Source organism: Neofelis nebulosa, chromosome 10, assembly GCF_028018385.1.
Source record: "Neofelis nebulosa isolate mNeoNeb1 chromosome 10, mNeoNeb1.pri, whole genome shotgun sequence".
Taxonomy (NCBI): Eukaryota; Metazoa; Chordata; class Mammalia; order Carnivora; family Felidae; genus Neofelis; species Neofelis nebulosa.
In genome coordinates, this window is record NC_080791.1 from 115633255 (window position 1) to 115653261 (window position 20007).

The 20007-nt window shown below is 49.2% G+C and overlaps 1 protein-coding gene across 7 annotated transcripts; it reads left to right on the plus strand.

Annotated features, from left to right (window-relative positions):
- The first annotated feature begins 17 nt into the window (after positions 1-17).
- Positions 18-19618, plus strand: SIRT3 (sirtuin 3). 7 transcript variants are annotated; one of them, XM_058690204.1, is made up of 8 exons: positions 19-564; positions 4537-4684; positions 5687-5875; positions 5967-6199; positions 7785-7885; positions 13345-13506; positions 17439-17648; positions 19089-19618. In XM_058690204.1, exons 1-8 carry the CDS (start codon positions 510-512, stop codon positions 19107-19109), a joined length of 1119 nt encoding a protein of 372 aa, XP_058546187.1. In that variant the 5' UTR covers positions 19-509; the 3' UTR covers positions 19110-19618. The 7 variants fall into 7 exon arrangements, with proteins under 7 accessions (XP_058546188.1, XP_058546187.1, XP_058546193.1 ...); XM_058690205.1 differs by lacking the exon at positions 5687-5875 and having other exon boundaries at positions 18-564; XM_058690207.1 differs by lacking the exons at positions 5687-5875; positions 5967-6199 and having other exon boundaries at positions 26-328.
- The last annotated feature ends 389 nt before the right edge of the window (positions 19619-20007 follow it).

Here is a 20007-nt window from a genome sequence, read left to right on the forward strand (position 1 = left end):
TCGCGCGAGGCAGGCCGGGAGCGTCCCCGCGGCCTGCGGCGCCCGCTGGTTGTCAGGGTAACCGCGCCCTTGCTTTGGAAGAAATTCTCTGCAGGGTTTGTACCGGATTTCCCGCGCAGCTGGCTGTGCCCTTGAGTACGAGGGCCTGGTGGCCCTGTGATTGAGGGCCATCGACAGGCTTTGTGGCCTCGGCCTTTGTGACCAGCAGTTTCTTGTCTCAAACGTGGACCATAATAACAGTAACTTCCTGGACTAAGTGTAAATGTAACTAGTAAGCGCTCGCCAAGTGTCACCATCACCCTCCTGATTGAAAACGGCGGGACAGCAGGTTAGAGAAATGCAGGCTCCTGGTTTGGTGTCCAGGGCCAGAGGCGGGAGCTCAGCAGGCTAGGAAGCCGCCCCCACCTGGCGTCCATCCCAACCTGGGCTCGCGGGGAGGGGCGCGCGGCGGAGGCGGACACGTGGCCCTCCGGGACAAGGTCGCGAGCGGGCGGCGGAGCAGCTGGGACATGGCACGGTGGGTTCGGCCTGCTCTTTGCGCCCTCAGGCTCTGGGGCCCGGCAGGTGAGTGGGCCTCGGTCGGTGGGCGCGGGCGGGCAGCCTCTGGGGTAGGGCGCGGCGGGCGGGGCCCAGGGTGGGGACGAGCTCCTCCGCGCAGGCGAGTGGCTGCGGTTCAGTGCCCGGCGAGCGCGGGCGTCGTGCTTTCTCTGCGTGCGCGGCGGGGCACTGCAGAACCTGAAATGTCAAGTTCCTGTTCACGCAGCTCAGTGGATATTCCAGAGGCCGCCGTGGCATGTTTCTTGTTTCTTCTCACGGGATTAAAAAAATTCTTTTTTAATGTTTATTTATTTTTGAGAGAGAGAGAGAGAGAGAGAGAGAGCGCGAGCGAGCGAGCGATTAGGGGAGGGGCAGAGATAGAGACACAGAATCCCAAGCAGGCGCCAGGCTCGGAGCTGTCAGCACAGAGCCTGATGCCGGGCTCGAACTCACCAATGGCAAGACCATGGCCTGAGCCAAAGTCAGATGCTTAACCAACTGAGCCACCCAGGCGCCCCTTCTCCTGCGTAGTTTTGATGTGTATAAGCAACACTTGTGTGTTCATAGTTGACACTTTGTACCTTGCCTTTTATATTTAGCAATATGTCTTGGGAGTTACTTTCATCTCAAAAATAAACGCTTTCTCAGTCTTTTATACTGATCTGTAGAATTCCTTTTCTTTTTTTTTTATTTGTTTTTGTTTCTTTTTTTTGTATGACTTTTTATTGGAACCACCAGATCTGCCCCAACGAAGAGCTCCCCAGGCCCTGTCGCGCCTTACAAGAAAGGGCTTAGGGTCAAGGAGGAGGGAACTGTTGCTCCTGTCCCCACAGAGGGAGGTCAAGATCTAGCCTCCGCTTCTTGGTGACCAGATTCCTCCCACTGCCTGTCCCTGCTGGGGAAACTGAGGATGCACCGCCCTGCCCTAGGTTGGGGGTGGGATCTGTAGAATTCCATTCTATTGATGCTTCATAATGTATTTAATAATTTTCTTATTTAAGCAGTTTGTAATCTTTAGTTATTAGGAATAATGCCGAGGTTCATTGTTTGTACTCACTTTTTGGATAAACTCCTAGTAGTGGAAATCCTGGGTCTAAAGGTATATACATTTTTATTGTTCCCCATGCAGTAATTGTACATTTTGGGATCTTTGCTGTTAACCTTAAAAATAAAATGTTAGTTATTGCCAGCAAAATGGATTTATTCAGGAATAGCAGAGAACTCCAAATGTAGGCTAGAAAGCTATGGCAAAACCATAGGCAAGTCAGGCACAGAGGAGAGAAATGGTGTTTTACAGAGGAAGGGGGATGGGGCTTGGGAAGTCTGTTACAAGCAAAAAGTCCTCCAAAATAAACTGGGAGCTGGAGTGTAGTGCTTCTCATTGGCTGGGCTGGGCTGGCCTCTCATTGGCTGGGCTGTGATGGTCCCTCATTGGCTGGGTTGTTGGGGGAGAGGGAGGGGAGAAAACCCTCCTTCCTCACCCGGGGCTGTGAAGCCCAGGTTTTTTCCCCCATTAGGAATGCAAAGGGCTGCGGGGAGTGAGGGGGTGGGGGTGGGGGGAGTGAGGGGTGCGTGTGAGAGCTCCTCCTGTTGGTCTCCACCGCGTGTTAGTCAGGTTTCCTTTACATCTTTGCCTAGAAATTGAATATACATACGGGAATGTCTTAAAGGCCCACAGTTGTTAAGAAACTAACTTAAATGCCCAATAATGAATTAATACTTAAGTAATGGTACATCTACTTGATGCAACCTTACACAGCTACTAAATGTTGGGGAGGAGTTTAATAGATACCCAGGGGTTTTTCGTTTATCCAAGAAACCTTTATTGTACTGGCCAGGTGTCCCACCAAAGTAACTCAGTTCTGACTCTACCTGCCTGAAGAAAGCACCACAGGTGAAGGACTCAGTCCCACAAGCCCGCCCCCAGTTCAGACGCCAATCCAGGTTGTCTCCTGTGACTCACCAGCTATTAATTGGTTTCCATGACCCCCTCCTCTGGTTCTGTTAATTTGCTGGAGCAGCTCCCAGAACTTGGAAGACAAGTTGACTTAGTAGATTGCAGGTCTATTACAAAGACTATTAAAGGATCTGAAGGAACGGCCGGATGTAGAGATGCATAGGGTGAGGTGTGCGAGGGTCCCTGGACCCTTCTGCACGTGATTCACCAGCCTGGAAGCCCGCAGGACCCCCTCCTTTTGCATTTTTACGGAGACTCCAAACCCTCTAATCATAGTTGGCTCCCCCTGGCACCCAGCCCCCATCCTTAGGGCTCTTCCAAAAGTCTCCTCATGGACACAAACCCAGTTGTGGTGTAAAGGGGCTGTTTATGCGGAACAGGACACCCACTTCCCCCTCGTGGCTCCGAAGGGACTTCAGGAACTGAGGACGGGAGACCAACTGTTGTAACAAAAGATGTTCCCTTTTCTCTTAGAGACTCCAAGGGTTTGGGGATGAAGACCAAAAAACATATTTACTATAAATCACAATGTTACAACTTTAAAAAAATTTTTTTTTTAACGTTTATTTATTATTGAGAGACAGACAGAGCACGAGCATGGGAGGGGCAGAGAGAGGAGGAGACACAGAACCTGAAGGAGGCTCCAGGCTCTGAGCTGTTAGCACAGAGCCCGACATGGGTCTCGAAGCTACAAACCCAGCGAGATCATGACCTGAGCCAAAGTCAGATGCCCAACCGACTGAGCCACCCAGGCATCCCATATTACAACTTTTTAAATTCCTTTTGTATTTCTTATAATAAGTTGCATTTGGGAGGAATGTAGTAAATTTTTTGAAGGAAGACTGTAGGGGAAGAGTTGTTTTAGATGCTGTGTAAAGTGGGGCGCTTAATAGGTAGAGCTTGAGCCAGATGATTTTCTTTTCTTCCCAACCATCTGGCCAGTTTTCTTTAGAAAATTTCCTTTGGAAACCTCCTCAACTTGCACTCAGAAGAACTGCTTGACAGGTGCTTTCATGCAAGTCTCCGATGCAGCAGACTGTCCTTTAGGGTCTGTGGGCATCTCTGCAGGAGTGTGGGGAGGAGGGGAAGCACTGTGTTCTCTACTGTATTTTCTGTACTTTCTGCTGGGAAAGATCTGCTATAGATCTTCTTAATAAGCAAGACTGTAAAGAATCATTTCCTGCTCTTGACTTGAGCCTCTGAGGCTCAGGGTGTTTGAGTGATGATGGGACATCAGAGCCAGGGCTCTGATTCTCCTTTGGGTGCCCTCAGCTCTGCACGCTTTCCTTTGTCATGTTCCTCGTTCTCTTTACTTACCTTTTAGAAATCTGTTCTTTTGAAAACCAAGATGATGCTTTGTATGCTGGGAGAGGCAATGACACAGAGGCAAGTGGACCATGAGCAGCAAGCAAACCCCTGACCCCAGAGTGGAGTGTGCAAGCCAGCACAGGGTCACTGCAGGAGAGGAAGGGGTGTCAGTCTCCCTAAAAGGAGCAGGAGCCCGACGAGGGCAAAGTGATTGCTCACGGGGGTTCAGCAGTGGCTTCATGAAGGAGGTGGCATTTGGTCCTGGCCTTGCTGTGGGAGATTTGGACATGCTGAGGTAGAGAAAGGTCATTCAGGCAGGAGCTGATTTTAGGGCATATACAAGAGCTAGGGAGTCGGTTGTTTGGCTGAAACGGGGGGGGGGTTGGTATATAAGAGGGCATAGTGGGGGCTGAAAGTGTCACTGGGGTGGGTATGCTGTGCTAGGGTGGGGAACAGAGCTTCAGGGGAGACCTGAATTGGTTTCGTAAGGAGCAAAAGAACACAAAGACAACACGCAGGAGAGTAAGTTAGGGCCACACTCCTAGAAGATACACTCTAAATTGTCCTGATGTGTATCTGAGGTGTGCTTTTAGGGTGCTTATTTCTTGCCTGTATCACAAAAGAGTAAAAGAAACACTCTCAGTTTCCTGTTTTTATGTCTGTATTCACTTTAGGCTCATCACTCGTTTGGGGAGGGTTGTCGGTTCCATCTGTTGAATCTCTTTTCCCGTCAGGGTGGAGGAGTCTCTATACGGAAGTCAGAGATGTCCTGGGGAAGGGTCATCAAGGGCCTTCCCCTGGAAGAACAGACGCGGTGGCCGCCAGCCTTTGGGGTGTGAGAAAGGCGTCCTGTGCAGTGGGGCTGGCAGCCCTGAACTCTGGGTGAGTTGCCAGGAGATGTAGGAGTCATGCAGCTCGGTTAGACGCCAAGCAGGGGCCCGAACGGCAGATCAGTAAACCCAGGAGGCCTTACCAGGCCCATATGAGGTGCGGCTCTGGTGCCCCATATTTCCCACAGCTGCAGCCTCGCCTCAGTGGGATGTGTTCAGACCGTGCTACTGGCTTTGTGTTAGTTGTATTGCTTTTTTTTCCCTTCCTGTTGCTTTCTGAGCGTCCAAGTCCTGAGGCCTCGCTGGAGCCTGTGATTTGTTTATTGTGTCTGGCTCTTTTTTCCTATGGGAGACCATCTCCTATTCCTAATACTTAGCCCTGTGAGTGTTTTGGCTCCTGGCTTCTGCAGGTGACTTGAGAAGTCTTCTGGTGCTTTGCAGAGAGAGCCTGGGCTGAGTGTGCCCACCCCCTTACCTTGGTGGTGGGGTTCCTTTGGCAGCTGCATAATATGAGCAGCTTCCTGAACAGCTGCAGACGTTGAAGATCAAGTCTCTGTGGCAGTGTGAATCCTTAGCTGCCAGGGCATGTTTCTTTCTGGAATGGTCTCTAGAACCACTTTTCCTCCTGATAAGATTCGGTGTAAAGCCTGGGACATTTAGCTTTCTTTAAAGGTCACTGCCTGTTTGTCACATCTCGGGTATGCTACAGTGTATGGCTCTGCAGAGAGCATGTCCAGAGCCCCCCACAGAGCCCCCACACCTCTGGTGAGCAACCCTCTTCTTTTCGCACTGGCATTGGGTAACAGGAGTTAAGACGTGACACATTCCTTGTTTGCACAGGTCTGACTAACCTGATTTTTTTTGCTCCCAAAGAAGTTTTGATTTTTAAGTTGAGACTTCTTTCTCTTTCAGCCCAGTAGTCATCGATGATGAGAAAGTGATCATCTGGGGGGACAGGAGGGAAGTGTATGGTCGTTCTCCACGGTGGGGGTCATGGCAGGGCTAGCATGAGCTTGACTGTCACAGTCACCTGGCCACTCTCCTTTTCTGTCAGCATTACAGGTGGAAGAAGACCTATATCTTCTTCTGCTAGTGCCTCAAGCATCTTTGGAAGCGGAGGCAACGGCAAGGAGAAGCTTTTTCTCCAGGACATAGCTGAGCTGATTCGAGCCGGAGCCTGCCAGAAGGCAGTGGTCATGGTGGGGGCCGGCGTCAGCACGCCCAGCGGCATTCCGGACTTCAGGTGCCCTGCAGTGCCTAGATCCTCCCTCACCACCCTGGTCCGCTGTGCGGCCCGCCTCACGGGGCTCAGGGCGTCTTGCCCCTCCTTGCAGGTCTCCAAGGAGCGGCCTGTACAGCAACCTGCAGCGGTACGACCTCCCATACCCTGAGGCCATTTTCGAGCTCACTTTCTTCCATCACAACCCCAAGCCCTTTTTCGCTCTGGCCAAGGAGCTGCACCCCGGGAGCTACAGGCCCAATGTCATACACTATTTCCTCCGCCTGCTCCACGACAAGGGGCTGCTTCTGCGGCTCTACACACAGAACATCGATGGGCTCGAGAGAGGTGAGCTCTCCACCTGTCCACGCCTCTTCTTCTGCAGGGACTGCTTCTCCTCTCCCCTGTGACTCATTTCAAGCTGGCTTGTTTTGCCTTCATCCCTGACAGAAATGTCCACTGTGTCTTTAAGGGCCACTGTCGGGACCTCGTTGGTGGACCTGATGTCTTGGCATACTTGTTGGGCTATGAGTTTTGGATAGAGCTAAAGGTGACGATTGAGAGCTTTAGTTTGCTAATCTGATACGACGATTTCTTTTTCTTTTAATTAAAAAAATTTTTGTTAATGTTTATTTATTTTTGAGACAGAGACAGAGCGTGAGTGGGGGAGGGGCAGAGAGAGAGGGAGACACAGAATCCGAAGTGGGCTCCAGGCTCCGAGCTGGCAGCACAGAGCCCGACGCGGGTCTCGAACTCACGAGCCCCGAGATCGTGACCTGAGCCGAAGTCGGACGCTCAACTGACTGAGCCACCCAGGAGCTCCAGTGATGATTTATTTTTCAAGAAATTTATTGTGAAATGTTTTGAGCACAGAAAAGTAGAGAGAACGTAACGAGCCGTCATGTCCTCCTCACAGCCAGTCCTCACTTCATCTGTGTCTTCTTTCCCCCACGTTTTCTCTCACCCCGTTATTTTGGAGCAGATCCCTCACATCATAAACTTAATCTGTAAACAATCTGTAAGTACTTCAGTGGGTAACTCTAGAAAATAAAGATTTAAAAATCATAACTACGATATCATAACTACGATATCAAAGAAATCGCTATTAATGCCTTAGAATTACCAAACTCTGTGTGTAATGATTTCCTGACTGTCCCGAGGGCGGCCACAACCAGTGATTCACAGATCGTACTGGCTGCTGACCGCATCTTAGAGAAGCATGGCTGAGCCTTTCTCTTATGGGCAGATTCCAATGAGTGCTGACTCTTAGTGAGCCAGCATCCGCTCGGCCAGGCTGCAGACATCTGGTGATTTGAAGAAAGTAGTCACCTCAACTCCAGGAAAATAATTCCTTGCCAGAAGGATTCTGCAGCTTGCAGCCCCATAGGCAGCAGTGGAACCCCTGTGGGGGCGACCTCTTCTTCTGGAGTTGCAGCAGGCAGGCCCGTGCGAAGGCGCGAGCTCTGGCTTGTGGGCTGTAGCGTATGGAGATTTAGGACCATGGCGGGGATAGCGGAAGCCACTTGCAGCTGGGACTGTCTGTCCGCCCACAGCCCAGAAGCTGACAGTGGGAACAGACAACTGTCATAATAAGTTACCTCTGTTTTTTTATAGTTTTTCGGAAACTGTCTTTGTACTGTTTTTTCACTTTTACTGGGTATCTGTAGAATAGAAAATGTTTTCCTAGTTATTAAATATAATTTTATCTGAACTTACATCAAACTTGTTGACAGGCCTCATTTTAACCTTGGTTTGGCTCCATCGGTGCTCATTCTGGTCAGTGGGGCATCATCTGGAGGTGGTGGAGGCAGGGATGCCAGGCTTGCACGAGGGTTGTGACTGCCTCTGGGGACCTGCCAGGCTCAGAGCCATGCTTGGGGGCCTGTGCACCCACCCCAGAGCCAGCAGCACTTTGCTTTGGCTTGAATTTCAGTGGCTGGCATCCCTGCCTCCAAGCTGGTTGAAGCTCACGGATCCTTTGCCTCTGCCACGTGCACTGTCTGCCGAAGGCCCTTCCCAGGGAAGGACGTTTGGGTGAGTTGTCATGCTGGCAGTTCTCTCCCTTCTGCACTCTGCGGTGGGAGTGATCTGGAGAAGTGACGTTTTATAAGCGTTGTATTAGAAGAACAACAGAACAGTAATGGTGTGAAATGTTTTTCTTTATTTTTAAATTGGAAAAGTAATATATGCCTGTCAAAAATTAAGAAATACGTGGGGAGATCAGGCATATGTAGGGAAATGGGGAAAATGGATTTCCCTTCGGCCGATTCCTATAGCCCACTTTAACAGTTTGGTATGTAATGTTACAAGCCTTTAAAAAAAAGGGGAGGGGCGTGGCACCTGGGTGGCTCAGTCGATTAAGAGACTGACTCTTGATTTGGGCTTAGGCCATGATCTCATGGTTCATGAGTTCAAGCCCCTTGTCAGGCTCCGTGTGGAGCCTCCTTGGGATTCTCTCTCTCCCTTTCTCTTTGCCCCTCCCCCACTCCTCTCTCTCCCTCTTTCTCTCTCACAAAATAAATAAATAAGCTTTAAAAAAATAAAAAAAGGTATATATAAACATACATGACCATATCTATGTACCTACAACACACAGTGACCAATTTTTTTTTTTTTTTTTTTTTTTAGCTACCGGATTATTAACCTTAATCTACAACCTGCTCTGTTACAGAACAAAATTTCGTGGATTTATTGTGTCAGTAACCACAGCTCTGCTTACTGTTTTTAGTAACTAGAGTAATACATTTAGCCATTCACCTACTGTGGGACATTTTTTGATGTTTGTGATTTTTACTATTAAAAATAATGCATCAGTGACACTCATGCTTATACCCTTGTGTACTTCTGGCAATATTTCTGTAGGATGGGTTTCTCAAAGTGCAATAGGACAAGCTGGAAAATTTTAAATAAAGATGAAGGTCTGAAATATTGATGAGGAATAGGGCCTTGTCTTTTACTTTTCGATGATGTGAAATTCACATAACCGTAAAATTAAACATTTTTAAACCTGTTTTTTTTTTAAAGTTTATTTCTTTTTAAGAGAGAGAGAAAGAGAGAGCAAGAACAGGGGAGGGGCAAAGAGAGAGGGAGACACAGAATCCAAAGCAGGCTCCAGGCTCTGAATTGTGTGCACAGAACCTGATGTGGGGCTCGAACTCACAAACTGTGAGATCATGACCTGAGCTGAAGTTGGATGTTTAACCAACTGAGCCACCCAGGCGCCCCCGTAAAATTAAACATTTTAAAGTATATAATTCATTGGCATTTAATATATTTACAGTGTCGTGCAAACACCACCTCTGATTCCAGAACATTTTCATCACCCTAAAGGAAAACCCTTTACCCACTACTCAGTCAATGCTTCCCAGCACAATCCCTGGCAACCACTGATCCGTTTATTGTCTCCATGGTTTTACCTTTTCCAGAATGTCAGAGTTGGAATCATACAGTGAGCAGCCTTTTCAGACTGACTTCCTGCACTTACTAAGATGCATTTACATTTCCTCCTTGTCTTTTCATGGCTTCATAGCTCATTTCTTTTTAGTGCTGAATAATATTCCCTTGTCTAGATGGACCACAGTTTATCCATTTATGTACTGAAAGGCACTTGGGTTGTTCCTAAGTTTTGGCATTTATTAATAAAGCTGCTATTAACATCTGTGTGCAGGTTTTTGTGTGGATATAAGTTTTTCAACTCATGTGGGTAAATACCAAGGAATCTGATTGCTGGATTGTATTGTAAGAGCATGTTAGCTTAGTGCCTTCCAGTGTAGCTGTACCATTTTGCATTTCCACCAGCAATGATGAGAGCAGCATCTGGTGTTGTCAGAGTTCTAGAGTTTAGCTGTTGAGATAGGTGTGCGATGGTATCGTCTTATGCAATTCCATGATGATGTAAGTCATGGAGTATCTTCTTTAAAAAAAATTTGTTTTCATTTTGGAGAGAGAGCATGAAGTGAGGAGAGGGGCAGAGCGAATATTAAGCAGACTCCATGCTCAGCAGGGTGGAGCTTGATGTGGGGCTTGGTCCCACAACCCTGGGATCATGACCTGAGCTGAAATCAAGAGTCTGATGCTCAATCAACTGAGTCACGTAGGCGCCCCATGGAATATTTTTTCAAATGCTCATTTGCTACCTGTATATTGTCTTTGGCGAGCTGTGTATTTAGTTCTTTGGCCCATGTTTTAATTAGGTTGCTGATTTTCTTGTTGTTGAGTTTTAAGAATTTTTTGTGTATTTTGTATAGCAGTCCTTTATCAGAGGAGGATATCCTTTATCTGTGGAGGACAGGGAGAGACCAAAGAGGTGACCACTCTAGGTTTGTAGGTGGCAGTTTATTTAAAAAAAAAAAAAAATTTTTTTAACGTTTATTTATTTTTGAGAGAGAGAGAGACAGAGCATGAACAGGGGAGGGTCAGAGAGAGGGAGACACAGAATCTGAAACAGGCTCCAGGCTCTGAGCTGTCAGCACAGAGCCCGACGCGGGGCTCGAACTCACAGACCGCGAGATCGTGACCTGAGCCGAAGTCGGACGCCTAACCGACCGAGCCACCCAGGCGCTCCTGTAGGTAGCGGTTTAGTAAGTAAGAGAACTTATGTGCGAGGCTCCTCCTGGGCAGCAGCAAGACAACCAGATCCCTGCACCCACCTCCACATCTGACAGGTTTATAATGAGGCCTTAACTGGGCTCAGTCACGTCTACTGTGCACATCACCACCTCCAGGCTGTGTCCTTGAGCAGTCTCTGGGACGGGGAAGGCAAGTGGAACCCGCGTTCCAAGGACGGGGGGGAGTGGGGGGTGTGAGGAGCTCCCAGGTGCCGGGTCCAGACCACAGGTCAACTGGCAGTTTCGTCTTTTGATGACCTTCCCCAATACTCAGTGGTGATTTCTTGCAAGTATTCTAGCATCTTCCCAAAACTTAGGCATCTGTTTCTTTAAATCCCTTCCAGGATGTTCCTATTAGGATGCTTTCATCCAGTGTTTGGCCCGACCCTCACCAACACGCATGTGGACCCATTGATATAAATCTGAGCACTCAGATTAGTAAATTTGAATAACTATGTTAAATTCTTCAGCAAATTTATGGGGTCTCAGTCACTTTAGGAAACTCTTTCACTATGGCTCAAAACTCAGCCTTAATCCAGGCAACGTAAGCAATGGGGTGTTCTTTGGGACCCCCAGCAGAGTTAACTGTAGAGGGGTGGGTAGTAATAGGTTTGGGAGAGGAGGGGTGAGGAGAAGTTTGGAGGGAAAAGGAAGCTCAGCAAAAGGGCTAGAATGAGAGATAGGTAGAGGGGGGTTGGGGACAGTGAGGAGAGAAGAGAGGGAAACTGTGCCAGAGGTGGGGCCTGAGTGCAAGGCCACCCCACCTGTCAGGAGACAAAGAAGATGGGGAGGGGACAAGGCCTCAGAAGCCATATGGACATCTTTCAGTTGTTTGCCTGCCTTGGTTAGTTTACAAATAGTATTTTGCAAAAAGGCAGACTTTGAATCCAGAAACTGTTTGGAAGCCTCAAGGTATCAATGAAAATAAGCATCCAATTCGGTTTTGACAATTTTAGAGCCCATGGCTGTCCAATTGAGTTGTGAGGAAGGGAAATTTGGGGAGCTCGAAAGTTCCCCATGATGGCCATTGAAGTTGTAAATTGTTTTTTGTTAAGTTAGTCCATATAAGAATGCACGTGAGGAGGGAGCACAGTTTTTAATCATGGAACCGGCAGGGCTCCCAGAAGAGTGGGGGTAGGGGCACCCTCAAAGCATTTTGATCACTGGGATCCCATTTCCCAGAGGCTTTTCTCCAGAGCCAAGAGGAAAATTCCTGAACAGCACAGCCCCAGTAGGAATAGCTGGGCTCTAGAAAGGAGTCAGACAAAGGCCACATGAGTACTCTCTGAAAGGATGAAGCCTTAGGGCAGGTCCTGAATAAAGTCTAGAGAGCTCAAAACAGAGAGTGAAGCACAAATCTAGGAGAAAACTCACATTCAAACCCCAGGGTTGGTGAGGAAGCAGTGAGCCCAGCTGGCGCTGAGGGTGCTGGCACCTGTTTGTTTGCTCACCAGCCTCAGTCGCTGGGTGGGGTTGGGGATGTGTGTGTGCGTCCTTCCTGCATCCCACTTCTGACACCTAGTAATGTTTTCCTTAAACATAGCCCTTTCAGTTATTTTACCAGGGAAATGGGTTTATTCGGGAATAGTTGAAAATTGCTATTTGGGACAAGCAAGCTATGACAAAACTGTAGGCAAGTCCAGCCAACAAAGGAGAGGGACATTATTTGATGGAGAGGAGGGAGGGAGTTTGGAGAGGCTGGAGAATCAGGTCATGGAGTTGATGTTGTCTTGCTTGCTGAGTCACTGGAGTGGTTGATTTGATGTAGGGGAGGTGGTGCATTTCTTCCCTGGTTGGGCCTGTCATTGGTGGTTCTCTCCTGTTGAGGGTTCTTCTGTTGGGTCTAGTTGACACTTCTTTGTGTGATTGATGGTGAGTGGTATGGCTCCTTCCAGCCTCCTGAGTCCACATTAGCAAGGTCTCCCTGTATTAATTTTCATAATGCTCAGCTGTTTGTTGAAGAGGAGAAATTTGGTTGACTGTGCTTATGTGAGTCTGCTTCTAGGGTTTCTGGTCTGGTCCTTCACTAGTGCCACAGTCTTGATTCCTTTTTTTTTTTTTTTTTTTTTAAGTTTTTATTTAAATCCAGGTTAGGTAACACACAGAGTTATATTAGTTTCAGGTGTGCAATATAGTGATGAAACACTTCAGTACATCGCCTGTTGCTCAACACGAATGTCCTCCTTAATTCCCATCCCTTATTTAGCCCATCTCTCAAACCCCTCTCCTCTGGTAACCATCAGTGTGTTCTCTGTAGTCAAGAGTCTGTTTTTTGGCTTGCTCCCCCCCCCTCTTTCTCCCTTTATTAAGAGCCATCTTTTATTTATTTGTTTTAAATTTATTTATTTATTTTGAGAGAGAGAGCACACTTGACTGGGGGAGAGGCAGAGAGAGGGAGGGAGGCAGGCAGAGAGAGAGAGAGAGAGAGAGAGAGAGAGAGAGAGAGAGAGAGAGTCCCAAGCAGGCTCCATGCTGTCAGCATAGAGCCCAATGCGGGGCTCAAACTCACAAACTGTGAGATCATGACCTGAGCTGAAAACAAGAGTCAGATGCTTAACCAACTGAGCCACCCAGACACCCTGAGAGCCATCTTTTATTTTATTTATTTATTTATTTATTTATTTATTTAAAATTTATTTATTTTGGAGACAGAGCATGAGCAGGGGAGGGGCAGAGACAGAGGGAGACACAGAATCCGAAGCAGGCTCCAGGCTCTGAGCTGTCAGCACAGAGCCTGACGTGGGGCTTGAACTCACGGACTGTGAGATCATGACCTGAGCTGAAGTCAGAAGCTCAACCGACTGAGACACCTAGGCACTCCAAGAGCCATCTCTTAAAGTGTGTTGTGATATCTTCCTTGGTTCATTTTCTATTTGTGTTACACAGGCCGAAGTGATGGTGGACAGGATCCCCCGCTGTCCAGTCTGCACTGGCATCGTGAAGCCCGACATCGTGTTCTTTGGGGAGACGCTGCCCCAGAGGTTCTTGCTACATGTGGTTGATTTCCCCATGGCAGATGTGCTGCTTATCCTCGGGACCTCCCTGGAGGTTTGTCTGCAGGCCCAGTGGTGGGCTGAGTGTGTGGGGAGGAGGCTAGGAAGATAGGGTGGAAGAGGTAGGGCTGGTGGGCCAGCTCCAGATGCTCTCAGAGCCCCCTGGTGTCCCAGCTTCAGAAGATGAATGGGTTCATCTGGTGCGGAAGCACAGGTATTCCCGGCCTAGGGAGTGGAAGCCTGGGCAGAATGGGGAGGAGGGAGGATGCTCAGCTTTGGAGGTGCTGTCAGTGTGGGTGGGGCACAGCATGTGAAGGGAAGGGAGAAGGGAGGGGTGTGGACAGGTAGAGAGGGACAGACTTCCCAGGCCACATCACAGAGGCCAATTTTGTGCTAGAAGCAGTGATAGACTTGAAAGGATTGGACCAGGGACATAGCTTGTGCCTCTTGGGTCAGAGAGAGATCACTGATGAGTGGGATGGGGATTGAAGCAAGATGTCCAGGAGGGCTAGTCCTCAAGAAGGCAGGGCTGTGGGCACAGTCAGACCACGTGACTGAGAGAGGGGCAGGGAGAGGGACTGGCTGCACCAGGGACAGGGGAGGGAGTGGTCTGGCTGTCTATGGGTCCTCAGGGCATTTGTTGGTAAGGAGGAATTTAGAGGGAGGGTGCCGAGCTCAGTTCTGCACATGTGTTTGAGGTGCCTGGGAGACACTCATGGACACATTCCAGAAGCTATTCTGCATCAGGAACTTTGTAAAGGAACTTTGTAAAGGAATCAAGAGCAAGAATGAGACCCTGCAATGAGCTCTGCCTAATTGATGTAGGCAGCAAGGGCCAGAAGGGCCAGAAAGGCCTGTATTCAGAGCCCGGGCAGCCACGGAGGCCTAGAGTGGTGTGCCCGCTGTTCCAGTGCTTTGGACAGACACAATAAGATGGTGTAAGCAAGTGACACAGTTTTAGATGACAGCAGCTGGAGAAGTAACAAATGGGACAGGAAGGCTGGGAAGGGTTGTGAGCTGGTCGTGATATCAACGTGGTTGGTTTGCACGGCCGAGTCAGGAAGGTGACGTTGGAGCTGAGGCCAGGGAGATGCAGGTGTCAGCTGAGGGTGTCTGGCAGTGGAAACTGCCCGTGACCAGCAGTGACAAAGGTCTGACCTCCCGACCCTGTGGGTGCTGTGTCATGAGTGTGCCATGGTGCACGGTGAGGTGGTGGGAGAGCCAGTAGAGGCCTTGCAGGTGGTGTCCAGGTGGCAACGGTGGTTGGCCAGGTAACGCTGCAGAGGGCGTTGGCGCCCAGGTGTTTAAAGGAACACTGGGTGGGAGAGTGTGGACCCCCGCAGGGCTCCGGGCTTGTGACCTGAGTGACCACAAGGATGGAGCTGGTTTCCTGAGACTGAGAAACCTAGTGGGCAGGTTGGGGGATCTTGGCCTCCGGCACACTGATTCGAGGGCTGTTTTGGGCTCTCGAGTGGATGAGGGCGGTGGGCAGGTGGATTCCTGCATCTGGAGTCCAGGAAGGAGCAGAGGTATGACCTGGGGTGGCGCAGTGAGCAGCCGGAAGAGCCCAGAGCGTGGACAGAGCCATGATGCCCACCCTGGGCCTGGTTGGAGGGGTGGGCCTAGGGGACAGGCAGAGGGCCAGGGCCATGGTGCCAGCGGCATGTGGTGCTGAGTCTGGCTGCCCTGTGCTGGCTACTGGTGATGGACACTGGGGCCACCAGCCCTCCCGTATTTTTTAAGTGAAATGAAATAGCCTTTCTCTTTGATTCTAAAAGTACCACATGCTTGTTTTAAAAAATTTACACATTAGGTAGAGATGCAGAGTGAATTAAAGAATCTCTTCTGTTCTACCAGCACCGTGAGTGTTTTGCTGTGTCCTCACAGGCTTCTGCGCTGCACAGATGTGGTGATCTTAACCAGAAGTGCAGAGAGACCTAGCTTGTCAGAACCCCTAGTGTCCCTGACAAATGCCGATACAAGGTTCCAGTCGGGAGCCCCAAAGCAGAGTGCTTGTCTGTAAGCACTGAGCAATCTGCAGTGTGGCTTAGACTTTATCTCATATGCTGCGTGGAGGAAATATTAATGCACTTGGTTATGGATCACCCCTCCGGATGTCACTGAGGTGTGACATAATATATGGTATATAAATCATGTGACGTTTTCTAAAATGTGAAATATTCTGAATTCTGGAACACACCCAGATCCAAGAGGTTTTTTTTTTTTTTTTTTTTTACTTTAGGGAGAGAGAGTGCACACAAGTGGGAGAGGGGCAGAGGGAGAGAGAGAGAGAAAGAATATCAAACAGGTTCCATGCTCAGTGCAGATCCTGACGTGAGGCTCGATCCCATGAACTGTGAGATCGTGACCTGAGCCGAAATTAAGAGTTGGATGCTCAACTGACTGAGCCACCCAGGTGCCCCTGAGCCCTGAGAGTTTTAAGATAGGGATGACAGATGTATGACAAAATTTATTGTTGATGGGCAACAAAAATAATAGATATTATATTTAAAATGATGTAGTGAATAACCGCATACACATTTGCACATTCATGTGAGTACTTTTGTAGCAAAGAAATATTGAGAAGTTGCTTTCCAGAAAGATACACTAATTACATTGCCACCAACAGATGTGGGCCATTTTCCCACATCCTCACTGACAGCAAACATTACCTGTCTTTAAGTTTTCATCCATCTGATTGGCTAGAAAGAAATAAGTGTGTATGTGAGAGAGAGAGAAAGGGAGGGATATTTTTTTTTTTTTAATTTTTTTTTTCAACGTTTTTAATTTATTTTTGGGACAGAGAGAGACAGAGCATGAACGGGGGAGGGGCAGAGAGAGAGGGAGACACAGAATCGGAAACAGGCTCCAGGCTCCGAGCCATCGGCCCAGAGCCTGACGCGGGGCTCGAACTCACGGACCGCGAGATCGTGACCTGGCTGAAGTCGGACGCTTAACCGACTGCGCCACCCAGGCGCCCCAAGGGAGGGATATTTAACATGTCTGTAATTAAGAGTGAAGTTCGTCTTTTCATGTTTATTGATCACTGTGTTCTCGTTGGATTGCATATTTGTATCTCTTGTCCATTTTTCATTAAGTTATTTTCTTAGTTGGTCTATAAATTAGCAATATAAATTCATTAAATAAAATGTTTATAAATTAGTTTAGCAATTAGAAATATAAACTATTTCTCACATGTTGTAAATATTTTTGCAGTTTGTTTATGATGATAAAGTTTAAAAAATTATTTTTCTGCATAGTATTTTTATGTAGATGATAATGTGACAGTATTACATAGTCAGACCTGTCATGAGTTTCCTTTGTCTGATCTGACTTCACTATCAGGCCTGAAAAGTCTTTCCCTACCTTTACTTATGAACCCTAAACTTTCTTTAAGAACTATTTTGTTTACATTTAAACCTTTCACTCATTTGAAATTTTTTCAATGAAGGCAGGAGTTGAGCATTTTCATCCCAGATAATGAGGCAGTCTCAATACCATTTAATAATCTGTTTCTAATTTCTAATGGAAATTTCACTTGGAAGCAGCATGAAGAAGCCCAAAGTCACCGAGTTAGGACTCTCTGGAGGTCTGGATGGTGAGGGCTGTGGAAAAGTGGGGCACCCTCTCTGCTGGGCATGTCAGGAGCCCTCTGTGGGGCCAGGTCCTTGCTCCCAGGGAGCGTGGGTGGCCCAACCAGATGCTGCTGGGAGGAGGGTAAGGTGGAGCATGGTTGCTGGAGCTCAGATGTGCCTGGGCAGAGAGACCCACAGAGGCCAGGACATGTGGGAGGCGGAAAGAGGGACGCAGGCAGGAGGGAGGCTCGGGAAGGGAGGAACCCAAGCGTGGAGACCAAGCTGACAGTGTGACGGGAAGAAATGAAATAGGTGGTGAGTTTTCCCTGTACCCGAGGTCTTACTGTCAGTCTGTGTCCCGAGGGGCTCAGAGGGTGGGCACTGTGCTCCTCACTTCTGGGCAATTTTTCAGGTAGAACCTTTTGCCAGCTTGTCTGAGGCCGTGAGGAGCTCGGTGCCCCGACTGCTCATCAACCGGGACCTGGTGGGGCCCTTTGCTTGGCGTCCTCGCAGCAGGGACGTGGTCCAGCTAGGGGATATGGTTCACAGCGTGGAAAGGCTGGTGGAGCTTCTGGGCTGGACAGAAGAGTTGCAGGACCTCATGCGGCAGGAAGCCGAGAAGGTACGGACTGTGAGAGGGTCATCTCCAGGGCTGCCTTCCTCACTGCTTGGGGGTCTGGGCCCACCTGGTGTGGAACCCTATCTGGCTAAAACATAACTAGCAAATACTGGCTGTTAACCCCGTACCGGCCGCTGCCCAGGGCCACCTCCATGTGGACATAAAGAAGGGATGCTAGATGCCTGCTCTCCACTGGCAGAGCCGTGACTTGGTCCCGGTGGACTGGGGTTGTCCTCGCATCACAGAGCAGCATTGCCTTTTGTCCCTAAAATAAAGCGGCACCAAACAGCTCCAGGCCAAGGTGGGGCTCTGAGCCGAAGTTTGAGGAGCTGAAGTCTGTGCCTGTGTGGTGTGGGATGAAGCCCACCTCGGGGAGGCTTTCGGGAGATCATCAGTGTGAGAGCCGTTGGCCTGACAATGTGCTCAGGGTAGAAGGCCAAAGACCCTTGGTACCTTCCAGGTTTCGGACCTGTAACAAGTGAACTTACAGAAAATGCAGTTTCCCATAAGAATCAGCATGTGTAGCCTTGATGTGAGAGGTTATTTTCTAAAGGAGGCAGCATTAAGCATTTGAAGTCCGTTTGTCTCACAGAGACAATCATGTGACAATGCCCAAAGGGGACGGGGCAGAGGTCTGGAGACAGCCTTACTCTTCAGCTGTGACTGCCTCAGGGCTCGGGGCCGTGGGTCAGGCCTTCCCCTCACCTCCACTGGCAATAGCCCCAAGCAGCTGGTTTCTTACCAAGTTGAACCCAAGAGAGAAGAATAAGGCTTATTAAGGATAGGAGACTTCACACTGTTTCCACACGCAGTGGACACGATGGGCACGGTTTTTTCTAGCCTTCCCCTCCAGAGTTTGGCTCTAATGGCTAACACGTAGGCTGGCGTCACTCGTCATCTCAATTGAAATACCAGTTATGCTGCTCGGTCGTTTGAGGGAAGCAGAGAGTGCAGGTAGCACTGAAGCATGTACCTCACACGCCGAGAGGAGGGTAGATGCCCTGGTCAGACCCGCCCGGCCGCTTCCTGGCTCTGGTGTCCCACTTCCATACAGGAACAACACTAAGTCACGTGGCCCCGGGGATTTGACCTGTGCATTTTCTGGTCTTACAGAAATCTATGTGAAGTGGGTCCTGGTCTTAGGGGTTTATGTATTTAAAAAGAGGTGCCATCCAAGAATAAACGTCAAGGGACGGGCTGCAGTCCAGTTTAGGTTGCTTTGCCAAATAGTGCATAATCTTGAGCACGTGAGCTCCAGAACATTTCACATGGTTACTTAAATGAAGCCCTCCATTTAGCCACCCAGTTTTGCCCAGCCCTGCTGGCATCATGTTACTTTGGCTCAACAGCAGCATTGGCAGAGGCAGAAAAGCTTTTGTTTTATGATAGTTCAAACCCAGGCCCTGAGATCTGCAGGACTGATTTCCCTTCTTTGTGTTCCAGCTCAATGGACGGGACAGATAGGGTGATGGCTGGTCCCCCCACCACTCCCGGGACCAGAAATGGTTCCATGGAGTCACTGCCCACCGCTAAGGAAACAGTTTTGGCCGAACTGGAACCTGCGGCCTAAGGAAGAATGAGGCTGCCCAGGTCATGAGCTCTGTGCCGACCGGTCGTGTTGTGCTCACACCACAGGCCACCCGTCACACTGGCACCTTTCTGCTGTTGGGACTCTCCAGTCTGCTGAGGCTGACTGCAAAAGCTTTGACAGCTTGAACTCAAACAGACCAACGGAAAGCCCTGACTGGATCAGCCATGTGTCCAGGTCTCCATCTGAAGGGCTTGGCATCTCGGTCTGTTAGAAGGACCCAGTCTCTGGCTGAGTGGCCTTAGTCACTCCCAAGGCATGGTTCTGGGTCCCAAGTAATAGAATAGGGTCCTTTAGTATGTTGGTCTCCTTAGTAATGTTATTTTTAATTAAAGAAACTATTCATTTCTGGCATGAAATAAACTCTTTGGTCTCCTTAAGGGAATACAGGTGTTAACAGTGGCTGTAGAAAGGGGACCTTGAGGGGTGTGTGGGCATTCCTCCCACTAGAATAACCCAAGGATGGAGAACATGCCCCTGGATTCACCCTGGAGGTGAGCCCAGTGCCACTTCCCACGGAGCACCAACACCCCTCGCGGAAGGGCGTCAGGCCATGTTCACCTGCTCCGGCATCTAACCACCCCGTCCCCACTCTCCACCAGGCCTTCCCAATAATGCCTCTAGGATTGACATCTAAGTTATGGAAGGCCTTAAGTCATTTAGAAACCTTGGCTGGCCCCCAGCCCGACATGTTCTCAGGCCATACTTCCTGCGCCTGCACAGGCCCCTTCTGCTGGGGTTGCCCCAAGGCCCAGCATGGATAGCACCTCCAGG